The sequence below is a fragment of the Ailuropoda melanoleuca genome, chromosome 6 (genome assembly GCF_002007445.2).
Source record: "Ailuropoda melanoleuca isolate Jingjing chromosome 6, ASM200744v2, whole genome shotgun sequence".
NCBI classification, from domain to species: domain Eukaryota; kingdom Metazoa; phylum Chordata; class Mammalia; order Carnivora; family Ursidae; genus Ailuropoda; species Ailuropoda melanoleuca.
Window position 1 is genome coordinate 95,993,133 of NC_048223.1, and position 11,196 is coordinate 96,004,328.

At 58.5% G+C, this 11,196-nt stretch overlaps 2 protein-coding genes across 2 annotated transcripts in view; both read left to right on the forward strand.

The window, feature by feature from the left end:
- Positions 1 to 4,196, forward strand: part of LOC100484497 (cytochrome P450 26C1) — an 11,167-nt gene extending 6,971 nt beyond the window's left edge. Inside the window, 3 exon segments of the mRNA XM_034662964.1 lie at positions 1,735 to 1,927; positions 1,930 to 1,994; positions 3,715 to 4,196. Coding sequence (XP_034518855.1) covers positions 1,735 to 1,927; positions 1,930 to 1,994; positions 3,715 to 4,185 — 729 coding nt within the window. The 3' untranslated portion in view covers positions 4,186 to 4,196.
- Positions 4,197 to 4,214: 18 nt separating this feature from the next.
- The window catches only part of LOC100481237 (cytochrome P450 26A1), an 8,525-nt gene continuing 1,543 nt past the window's right edge, over positions 4,215 to 11,196 (forward strand). Inside the window, exons 1-5 of the mRNA XM_002916101.4 lie at positions 4,215 to 9,021; positions 9,205 to 9,429; positions 9,663 to 9,953; positions 10,040 to 10,198; positions 10,700 to 10,834. Of these exons, the coding sequence (XP_002916147.1) occupies positions 8,833 to 9,021; positions 9,205 to 9,429; positions 9,663 to 9,953; positions 10,040 to 10,198; positions 10,700 to 10,834 (999 nt within the window). The 5' untranslated portion in view covers positions 4,215 to 8,832. The remainder of the gene's footprint in view (positions 9,022 to 9,204; positions 9,430 to 9,662; positions 9,954 to 10,039; positions 10,199 to 10,699; positions 10,835 to 11,196) is intronic.

The window sequence follows — 11,196 nt, forward strand, 5'->3', positions numbered from 1 at the left end:
AGGGGGGGCGGGAGTTGCGGGGGGCAGGGGAGGAGATGTGGGTTCCAGTCATAGCTCAGCCCTACCCACCAGCTCTGTGGCCTTGGGCCAGTCACCATCCCTCTCTGTAAGAGTGTGGAAGGCATGAATCCCAGGCCCTGGCTTACAGGTTCTGGTCACAAACAGCTCTGCTTTCCCCACCCCCTTCTCTGTCACTCCATGCCTTTGCCTCTGCTGTCCCCCCTGTCTATGAGGCCCTCTCTGCTCCTTTTCCCTACAAACCCTAAGGGCTCTGGGTCAAGCTCCACGTTCTCCTTGAAGTTCCCTCTTCTTCCCCAAATTGACACTCTCCTTCCATGAGGCACCTTGTCACTTGGCACCTTTAACCTCTATTTTGCCACTGCTAGGTCTCCCCTGAGAATTAGAGCCCCTCCCCATTTATATGTAGAGCACAGGCAGTGGAGGAAAAGAGAGCGGCTTTGGAATGGCTCCCAGGACCTGCTGGAGAACCCAAAAAGGGATGAAGAGTCTGGGGGTGCAGGGGAAGGTTAGAAATGGAAACACCTCAACCCTTCCAAAAGGAACTCCCAGTCATTCTCTGAACCTTAATGTCCCACTTTCCAAGAGCCATGAATGGTAGGGCTCAGCCTTAGTTTCTTCGTTTGATTATGGGGCTAATAATCTTTACCCTGACTTCTGGGTGGTTATACGATCTGGAAGAATCCAGGGGGTTAGAAGTAGATGAACAGTGGGCTCATGAGTTCTGGGAGAGCCGCTGGATGGGAACAGTTTTCTGCTGTGAAGGTGAGTGCTTGACAGGGCTGGGGAGGGGATGACAACACTCTCCAGGTCAGGAATCTTCAGTTCTGGTCTGGACCTCCGGGGCAGGCCAGGCAGATGAGGCCTAGTCCTGAAGGACCTTTTGGCTCCCATGTTGTCCAGCACAGGCAGTTGTACTTGGACCGGGTCTCATCCCAGAGACATTATGATGTATCTTTTTGGTGTCAGGCTGTTTGCTGGGACTGAGGAGATAGATAGCTCTGAGCAAAACACAGCCCCTGTCCTTGTGCCGGAGGGGAGGGGTACACATTCATCCTATGATCACACAAATCAATGTATAAACACAAACTGTGGGTGCCACCAGGAGCTGGGAGGGCAGAGCGAGGCAGTGAGGGTGAGGGCTAGGGCTTGGAGGATGAAGCCACCAGGGCCCTCCTCTGTCTTTGGTCAGTGCAGACTGGGAAGAGGTCATCACCCATTGGACCACTCCACTAAGTGGGAGGAGGAAGCCACGATGCGTGGAGGCTGGCGCCGCCGCTGCTGCGGGTGCCTTCCTCGTCCCACCCCCGTTCCAGTTCGCGGTCAGGACACCCCGCAGGGGTTGCAGGCAGCATCACCAGGTGGTTAACAGCACTGGACTACACTGCCCCTGTAAAAACAAGGGTAGTAATTGTGCCTCGCAGAGTTGGGATGAGAAGTTAATACACTTCAAGCACAAAGAACAGCACACTGAGTAAGCTCCCAGCGTGGTCTCTGGAAGCCCTTCCAAAGATCCTGGTTTCGGTCGTTGCTGTCTGTGCCTTTCTCTAGAGGCAGACTCGGGATTCGATCGACTCCGGGCCCGTGCTCGGAGCCGCCACTCTGGCTTTCGCGCCACGGTAAATCTGGGCCCTTCGCTTCCCAGCCCCGGGGCGGCGAGGCCTTGCGGCCAGGGCCCGCGGCCACAGACTCAGCGCCGCCCCGGCTGTCTTGCAGGAGACGGCTGTGGAGCTCCTCTTCGCCGCCTTCCTCACCACGGCCAGTGCCAGCACGTCCCTCGTCCTGCTGCTCCTGCAACACCCGGCGGCCGTCGCCAAGATCCGGCAGGAGCTGGCGGCGCACGGACTGGGGCGCGCGTGCGGCTGCGCGGCGGGGGCCGCGGGGGGCGGCGCTGGGCCCCGGCCCGANTCCCCTCCGAGCCTTCGCTTTCCGCCCAGGAAACGGGCCGAGCTCGGTCACATTCCCCCGGATACACGGTTGAGGGGCGCGAACTGGCGCCTGGCGAGCCAACAAGGCTAGGAAGAGGCTTTCGGCAGCGGTGAGGGCAGTCAATTCAGTTAGAACTGAGTTTTATTTAAGATTTTATTTATTCGATTGAGAGAGCGAGTGAGAGCACGAGCGGAGTGAGGGGCAGAGGGAGAAGCAGACTCCCTGCTGAGCAGGGAACCCGAGGCAGGGCTCAGTCCCGGGGGCTCCGGGATCATGATCTGAGCGGGCGGTAGCCGCTTAACCGACTGAGCCACCCAAGCTCTCTAGAACTGAGTTTTAGAATAAAAACATACTTTTCTCCACGCAGCACCCCCCCTTAGCCAGTGAGTGTGAGTGGGGAACAAGGAGAGCCCCCCACTGTGTCCCGTACCCCACTCGCCTACTCCCTCACGAGCTCACTGTTACCCCGCCTGGCTCCATCTCTATAAGACCTTGGCCAATTCCCTCTTCACTCTGGGTCTCAGTTCACCCTCTAGTAGGAAGTGGCCTTGGTCCCTTCCAGCTCTGACACGTCAGTCAGGTGGTGCCAGGGCTGTGAGACCCAGTGGCAGCGTCAGACAGTGGAGCCCTCGTTTGGCAAACAGGGTGTTTGCCTGAGTGGCTGTCACTGCAGGCAGAGATTGGGCACCTCCTTCCCTGAGCCTTACTTTAAACACCAAACGAACCTCTGTGGTGCGTTGCATACCAAGGGTCCAGTGCACCATAGCGACTGTCATCTGCCCTGGAGGAGCTCATGGTGGAGAGAAAGGAGGCCAGGACGAATAGCTTCATCCCAAACTGGTGTGAGGAAGACAGTGCTCCTCAGTGCTGAATAACACCAAAACATTTTAGGGGCTGCCATTTGACATGGAGCAGTGAAGGGTCAGGATGGGGACAGCACACCAGCAGAGAGGAGACCATACAGACAAACGTGGGTGGATTAGTGAGGTGTTTAGAAGTGTCTTGGATGCTGCCTCTTGGAATTCAGACTTCATCCTACATTCTAAGGGAAACAGAGGGAGGGGAGCACAGGTCCACCAGGGGGAGTAGAAGAGGGGAGCCATCCTCCAGTTTACAGTAGGAACACTGAGGTCTAGAGAGGTGAGAGAGAGAGTGCATGCTCCTTGTTCAGGCTAGGGAAGCAGGATGGGGGGGCGGGGGTTGGAAGACACATCCAAAAGTAGAATAGTTGAAAAACCTGGAGGTGGGTAGAGGAAACATGAAAGTTGCCTTCCAACATTTTAAGGATGCCTGGGTTTAATTCCCATGTGCATCTTCTTGAAGTGTGGCTACCAGGCCTAAATATTGTGCAGGTAATGGATTGGGGGTGGTGCTGTTAGAGAGTCAGTTTTCAGTTCACTGCAAAGAAGAGCTTTATTCTTGAGCTGACCGTAGAGCAATGAGAGCCCCTGTCCTTTGTTTTGCTCCCACCCAGGCAGAGGGTAGGTGCAAAACTAGAACTTAGGTCTCTTGACCTAATGTCAGAAGGAAAAAAAGACAAAAACAAAACACTGAAACATGAGCACCAATAGATCACATTTAGTGATCCTTAATATATATGCCAGACCATTATTCTATTCTCAAGACAACAAAACGGGCGTTTTTGTTCTTATTTTATCAGTTAAGAAACAGGGTCAGAGAGCTTGAGTATTCAGCCTTAGGTCACACAGCTCACCGGAGAAGAAGCTGAGATTGGAACGCAGTGCGTTCTGCTAGCTTGCGGCTTAGAAGTGCGTTCCTGCAGACCCCGGGGCGGAGGGTGGGTTCAGGACCTTATTCCAAGCGCCTCATAGTCAGGCGGGTCTCCTCACTTCCCCACAGGGCTACCAGATCCCCAAGGGCTGGAGCGTGATGTATAGCATCCGGGACACGCACGAGACGGCCGCGGTGTACCGCAGCCCGCCTGAGGGCTTTGACCCCGAGCGCTTCGGCGCGGCGGGCGAGGATGCGCCGGGCGCCTCCCGCCGCTTCCATTACGTCCCCTTCGGCGGCGGAGCGCGCAGCTGTCTCGGCCAGGAGCTGGCACAGGCGGTGCTCCAGCTGCTGGCAGTGGAGCTGGTGCGCACGGCGCGCTGGGAACTGGCCACGCCTGCCTTCCCCGCCATGCAGACCGTGCCCGTCGTGCACCCGGCGGACGGGCTGCGGCTCCTTTTCCACCCGCTCGCGCCTTCGGCAGCGCGAGATGGGCTACGCCTTTGAGCCGCTGCGCTTCGGGACTTGGCCAGGGGCAGCGACGCGCTGTCAGCGCAGCCCATCTGCGGTTTCTCAGTGCTGAGTCGGGCGCTCGCTCCCTCGTTCAACAAACGGTCACCGAAGGCAGCTCTGTGCCAGACTTTGAGGGAGGAGGAGCGCGAGCCGGAGCCACGGCGCCCCGGAGAAGCGCCCAGGCCGGCGGCAAGGTGCCCCCTGCTCTCTGCGCCCTGAGGAAGGAAAGGTCGTGAGCCTAGCCTCTTAAGCCTTTCCCAGGATCTCCAAGCAGGGATGAAGGGAACAGATCTTCACTAGGAGATGCGGGGCCTCGCCTTCCGGCGCCACGCCCGGGGGGTTGCCTGGATCTTGGGGTGGCGGGGTGGATTGCTAGGGCAGGATTGGACGGTGCCAGAGACCCAGCAAATGCGGCTGGACCTGCGACCCTTGGGAGGAGGCGCATCTCCGGCCTGGCTTTGGGCCATAGTAAGACACAACGAGACGGCGCCCAGCGGAAGGCCCTCAGGCAGCTGACCTGGGCTTGGTGCGCTGAGGCCACTCTACCGGTCTCAGTCTCGGCAGAAACTCGGAACTGTGGGCGCTTCCAGGGCTCTAAATGGCTCAACATCATTGTTCTGCTGGCTACTTCTTAAAAGAAAAATTCCTACTTCAAGAACGCGCTTAATCTTCCCATATATACAGGAGGGAATAGGCACATAGAGATGTCTCTAAGGTTGGATTATTTTCATGGGAGGTTGAGACATAATCAGAGAGGTTTGGGATATTTCTACCCCAAACGGGAAGGCCAGCCAAGAGGTTTCCTGGCAGCAGTTGAGTGAGGAGGCTAGGGCTTAGCTGAGCAGCTGCTCCCTGGTGGGAAGGCATGGGGTAGGGGTTGGAAGATACCCACAAAAGACCCCCCTCCCCCCCACACACAAGAGTAGCCAGAGCTTTCCTCCTGAGCATAGCCCAACGCTGGGCTAAGGATTATCCCTGTAGCCCCACCTCCTCTTTTGCTTAGGAGAAACAGAAGACTTCCCGGAGGAGCTAGCAACGGGCTCCTGGACTCCTTGGCCTGTGCTCTCCTCCACCTCATCACTTCCTCCCCGCTCCAGCCTCTGGGCCCCTGGCCACTAGGTAGGGCTCAGCCCTTTGTCCTTTCATAGTGATTGCGAGGTTGGCCTCAGGACTCCAACACAGAGGTTTCCTCCAGTGTTTAAATCAAAGCCAAGAGCCTCCAAGTGTCACCATTCCCAACAGCCCAGTGCAAGCTGCCACCCATCTTCAGACAGTCCAGGGCAGCTGGACATGATGGGTGAGTGAGGGAAGTTGCCGCCCAGGCCCCGAGCTGACCCCTTAGTGAACCAGAAGGAAGCTGGTGCCCTCCTGACCTTATGCTTAAGGTGGATCCCCGGGGCCAGAAGGAAAGGGGGAAGCAGCAGGCGCAGGCAGGGTCGGTAGCTCAAGAGCTCAGCGGGCCCTTCCGAGCTCGGCTGACACTGCCATAACCCCCATCCAGGGCAATTCATCACCCACTGCCGACCGCAGACCCGGCGCCAGGCCACGGGCTCGGCAGGCACTGGAGCCAACAAAAGCGGCAGAATTGGGGCCTGCCCTCAGGGCGCTCCTGAAGCTGCAGAGCCCACATCTGGGCTGAGAAGCTCCCACCAGGGAGAGGGGGCAGGAGGACCAGGACTGGGGGTTGATTCTGATAGGGGGAGAGGACCAATATGGGGAGGAGGTTTCAGGTGTAGGTGGTTCCAAGAGACTTGGTTTACCTGTTTTAGGATCTGTACTCACTCTAGGCTCCTGTAGGGGCAGCTCCAATTTCCCATTAATATCCTGTTCAGTAATTTCAGGGAACACCTGAACTCCTGTTGTGGTGCCTCCAGATTCTCCTAGGAAGGAGCATTCTGGTTCTTGCCCTCCTGGACCGCATATGCTTATGAAGGAGGTAGACAATAAACTAGCAAAGAGCACCAGAATTGGGGCTGGTGCTAAGTGCTCTCAAGAGAATAAAACAGGTCTGTAAGACACAGTACCTGGGGCTAAACGCTGCAGGGTGGGAAGGGAAGACTTCTGTGAGGAGGTGACATTCAACTTGGGAAGGAACCAGCCACCGGTGACCTGGGAAAGGAGCTGCCCAAGCAGAGGAAACAGCAGGTACAAAACCCTGCACCCCCAGACAGGAATGAGTGCTCAGGAGGTAGGAAGGGGTTGAGGGGAAAAAGTGGAGGCTGGGTCCTTCAGTGGCCAGAGTTCACCTGACTCCGATCTACCTCTGGGTCCTCACTCCCCTTCTCCAGCAAAAAACTACTGTCCACCCCCAACCCTTAGCAACAAGGAAGCTGTTTTGTAAACATCTTGGAAATACTTTGTTTTCCAGTGAGCCAATCCTCCTCCCCGCCCACCACCACCCAAGAAAGCTTCGCAAGTTTTCTAATGGAAGTTCTTATCGGGCTGATTATTGACCCCCTTCCTCCATTGAAGATGTTCTTTAATGATCTTCGCTCTCACATTTAATCCTTTCCTACCCAACGCCCCCGCGGGTCTCGATGGGCAGATTTATTAAGATTCTCCCCCTCCCCCGGCAATTTCCAGAACGCAGGCCCCACTCATCTTGTGACCCGGCGCGCTCTGAACTTGGCGAGGTGGCCCTGCAGAGTTCACTCGGATGTCACGGTCCGGCCTGCAGGGGTCACAGGCAGGTCAGGCCAGAGGATTGGGAATGGGCTCCAGGTCACGTCCCCGCTGGCCGGTTTTGCTCACCGGCCCGAACACCGTCTCGAAAGGGGCGGGCCCAGAATTTCTGAGAATTACTTCTAGCGCGTCTCGCCGCGTTCCCGCCGGTGCCAGAAGTTGGCCGGCACCGTTTACAGTCGCCAAATCGTGCGAAGGCATGACAGCGGGAGAGACCCTTCCCTAGAGCCTCTGAAACGCCGAGTCCAACAAGCCCTATGGCGACTCCGGCTGGGAGTGTTGCGGGCCCACGCGGTCCCTACCACTCCACATTTTCCACTCCCGCCGGCGTTGGGGACCACTGTGGGAGGGCCACGTATTTAACAGCTCTTAGGATCAAAGAGTTTTCCATTTCCAAGGGACGCCTTCCAAGGCGCGCGGCGTGCTCCTGCAAGAGTCGGAGTTTATGTTTCGTTTTCGGCGCTGCTGGTGCGTTCAGCGCTGAAACCAAGGATGCCTGTGGGCCGGCCAGGGGGGAAGTGGGGTGCGCACATGCACTGTGCGCACGTGCACTTTCCGAAGTGCCGAGCTTCCCGCGTTGGCTGCAGTAGCAGCTGACTGCAGTTGGACGAAGGCCAGAAGGACGGATTCCCTCAACACTCCCATTAGGGGTCGGCAGAGGCCTGGGTTGAGGGTCGAGCACCCCGCTCACCTGGGTGGCTTGCTTCTGTGGGTGGGAGCTGGGAGAGCGGAGGAAGGTTCGTGGGCCCCGAATCCAGGTCATCCGGGTGAAGTAACCTAGCGTGCGCGGAGCCGGGAAAAGTATTTGCAGCTAGGGGCCCCTAGTTGCAAACTCACAACTGCCCCGGGGTGTAGACAGATCGGGGTATTACCGCCTTCATATTAAGAAGAAGGAAACAGGCGCAAGGATGTGTGGTGACTTGCTCAAGGTCATGCAAGTAGAGATGGAGCGGGTCCCGGAGTACAGCCTCCCAGGCTTTCCTTCGTCTATCTCTGTCACCTTATCTGCCCAGGTCTAAGGCTCTTCCCTTCTGCCTAGCTGGGGCTGTGACTCCCAGGGCCCTCGGAATCCGGACGCCTGCGGCGGGTTCGCGGAGCGCTGGCTGCCTCGCGGTGGATGAATTGCCCCCGAGGACTCCCGCTGGGGCGTCAGAGTCGCGGCTCAGACTTGGGCAAAGTTGTACCTGGAGACCTGAGGGACTTGGAGGCTCTCTTGTACCCTTAAGTCGGATCTTCCAGGACTTCATGAGTGCTAGCCTCCTTGAGGGGTTTGGGGAGCTGGGATCCATGATCCGTGGATCAGGTCTGGCTCCCCTCCGACTCTCGCTTAGGTCGTGGCCCTGGACTCTTCTGCGGGATCTTCGGGAGAATCGGGAGGTTTGCGTTTTGCTCTGCGTTCTGGACCTCAGTTTCTCCAGTGTGGGATCTGGCAGCTAGTCGGTTCCTGAACGCACTTCCCTTTGCTTCCCCAGCAGGTGGAAGGGAGCCCACGCGGCGCCTGAGAATGGAAAGCCATTGAAGGCAGCTCTGGGCTGAGACCGCCCGTCGGACCCGGCGGAGGGGGGGTGGATTCCAAAGAGGCCGCCAGGAAGCCCAGGGCTTGGAGTTCCCGCTCCCAGGAGCCCGGGTGGGCCTCTGCCGCCGTCTCGGAGCTCCGCACACCTTGTAAGGGGGAGGCAGGCTACTCCTAGCCCCGCACCCCAGGAGGCGCGCTCCGAGGGAAGCTGCCACCGTGCCGCCTCTGCCTCGGCGTGGAACAAACGGTTAAAGATTTTGGGCAGCGCCTCGCGGGGGGAGGAGCCAGGGGCCCAATCCGCAATTAAAGATGAACTTTAGGTGAACTAATTTGTCTGACCAAGCTAACGTGGGCAGCACCCTGGGCCGCCTATAAAGCGGGCGCGCGGCGGGGTTGGGAGCGCTGGCGGCGGCGGCAGGTGGCGCGGGAGGCCGCGGCGCGCCATGGGGCTCCCGGCGCTGCTGGCCAGTGCGCTCTGCACCTTCGTGCTACCGCTGCTGCTCTTCCTGGCCGCGATCAAGCTCTGGGACCTGTACTGCGTGAGCGGCCGCGACCGCAGCTGCGCCCTCCCTTTGCCCCCCGGAACCATGGGCTTCCCCTTCTTCGGGGAAACACTGCAGATGGTGCTACAGGTAAGGGAGCTTGGGCGGGACGGGACGATTCCCAGGAGCCCGAGTCGTCTCCGGGCTTCCATGAAGCCGGGGTAGGCGTCCCCGAGAGGGAGGTGAGTACGGCTGGGACCGGGGCTAGCCCGAGGCGCGGCGCTCCGAGGCGCCCCCTCACGCCCGCCTCTCTCCTCCGCTCTCCTCTCCCAGCGAAGGAAGTTTCTGCAGATGAAGCGCAGGAAATACGGCTTCATCTACAAGACCCATCTGTTCGGGCGGCCCACGGTGCGGGTGATGGGCGCCGACAACGTGCGGCGCATCTTGCTAGGGGAGCACCGGTTGGTGTCGGTCCACTGGCCCGCGTCGGTGCGCACCATCCTGGGCTCCGGCTGCCTCTCCAACCTGCACGACTCCTCTCACAAGCAGCGCAAGAAGGTGAGGGCGGGGGTGGCGGTGCCTGGACAGGCAGGGGGACCTCGTCGGCAGCAGGGGGACCACGCGCGCATCAAGGAGATGGCTGCCCGGCGAGCCTTAGCTGAATGAGGTGACCCGCTCACGGCCACTTTGGCCGGGAAGTGCCTTGGGTCTGGCGGGGGTGGGGGTGGCTGGAAGGGGATCCCGGAAGGCGAGGGGGGGCGCTTTTAACACTCTTCCTCCTCGGAGCTCAGGTGATTATGCGGGCCTTCAGCCGCGAGGCGCTCCAGTGCTACGTGCCAGTGATCGCTGAGGAAGTGGGCACTTGCCTGGAACAGTGGCTGAGCTGCGGCGAGCGCGGCCTCCTGGTCTACCCCCAGGTGAAGCGCCTCATGTTCCGCATCGCCATGCGCATCCTGCTGGGCTGTGATCCCCGGCTGGCGAGCGGCGGGGACGCGGAGCAGCAGCTGGTGGAGGCCTTCGAGGAAATGACCCGCAATCTCTTCTCGTTGCCCATCGACGTGCCCTTCAGCGGGCTGTACCGGGTGAGGGAGCGTGCAGGGTGAGGCGCTGGGGGTGCGGGGGCGCGGGGCCCGGCGTCTGCTCACTGCCGTGCGCTCTCTGCGCTCAGGGCATGAAGGCGCGGAACCTCATCCACGCGCGCATAGAGGAGAACATTCGCGCCAAGATCTGCGGGCTGCGCACGGCCGAGGCGGCTAGCGGCTGCAAAGATGCGCTGCAGTTGTTGATCGAGCACTCGTGGGAGAGGGGAGAGAGGCTGGACATGCAGGTGAGGGGCGACTTCAGGAAGAGGCGCTGCGGAATTTGGTCCCCCGGCTTTCCAAGCACGGTAGCCCAAAGCGCACGCCCGGACTCCAGAGTGGGCAGACCGCCCAGACACGGGGGACGGAACCCGGAAGGCTGAGACACCGGGTCAGGAGAGCTGTGGCAGAGGCTGCAGTGGAACAGGGAGCGTCTTCCAGCCCTACCCGGTTTTACAGGGAAAGCTGGAATTTGCAAAATGTTAATAAAGAATGTTGGGCGATTTTAATACAACCAAAGCTTTCATTCAAGAATTCCCAGTGTAGTGAGATTTTACTGGCTTTCCTGCTCTAGCTGAATTAAAAGGACCATGCATTTGGTTTTTTAAAAAATGTAGCTTTCCTTGGCTTTCTGTCCGCAAACTTTTAGCCCTTCTCATCTTTCCAGAACTTTCAGTTTGGTTCTAAGTAATTGCTGTGTAAAATTGCATGCACACTTGTAATAAACGTTTGTCTTCTTCCATTCTTAGGCACTAAAGCAGTCTTCAACCGAACTCCTCTTTGGGGGACATGAAACCACAGCTAGTGCGGCCACGTCTCTGATTACTTACCTTGGGCTCTACCCCCATGTTCTCCAGAAAGTTCGAGAGGAGCTAAAGAGTAAGGTAGGGGGATACTGGGGTTCCCTATTAGCTTAAGAAATTCAGCTGCTCCCTAGCCAACTTGCCAATATGTAAGTGTGCCGCCTTCTCCGAATATTTTGAAGTGCAGGGCCCAGGGATGGGTGGGCGGCTGGGCGGCTGGGGAAAGAGAATTAGCTTTGTGAATAAAAAGGAAGGAACTTTGAGCCTCGATCCCACTCAGGAAGGGTTTGATCCTTATATTCCTACCCCTTCTCCACTTTTGGCAGTACGTTCGAGATTTTTCAGATAGATTCCACTTTCTTGAATTTGTCTGTTCAAGGGCATGAATGGGGACTCCTAGGTGGTGGTGATAGGGGTGGTGGTGGTGATGGGGGCGGGTTGGG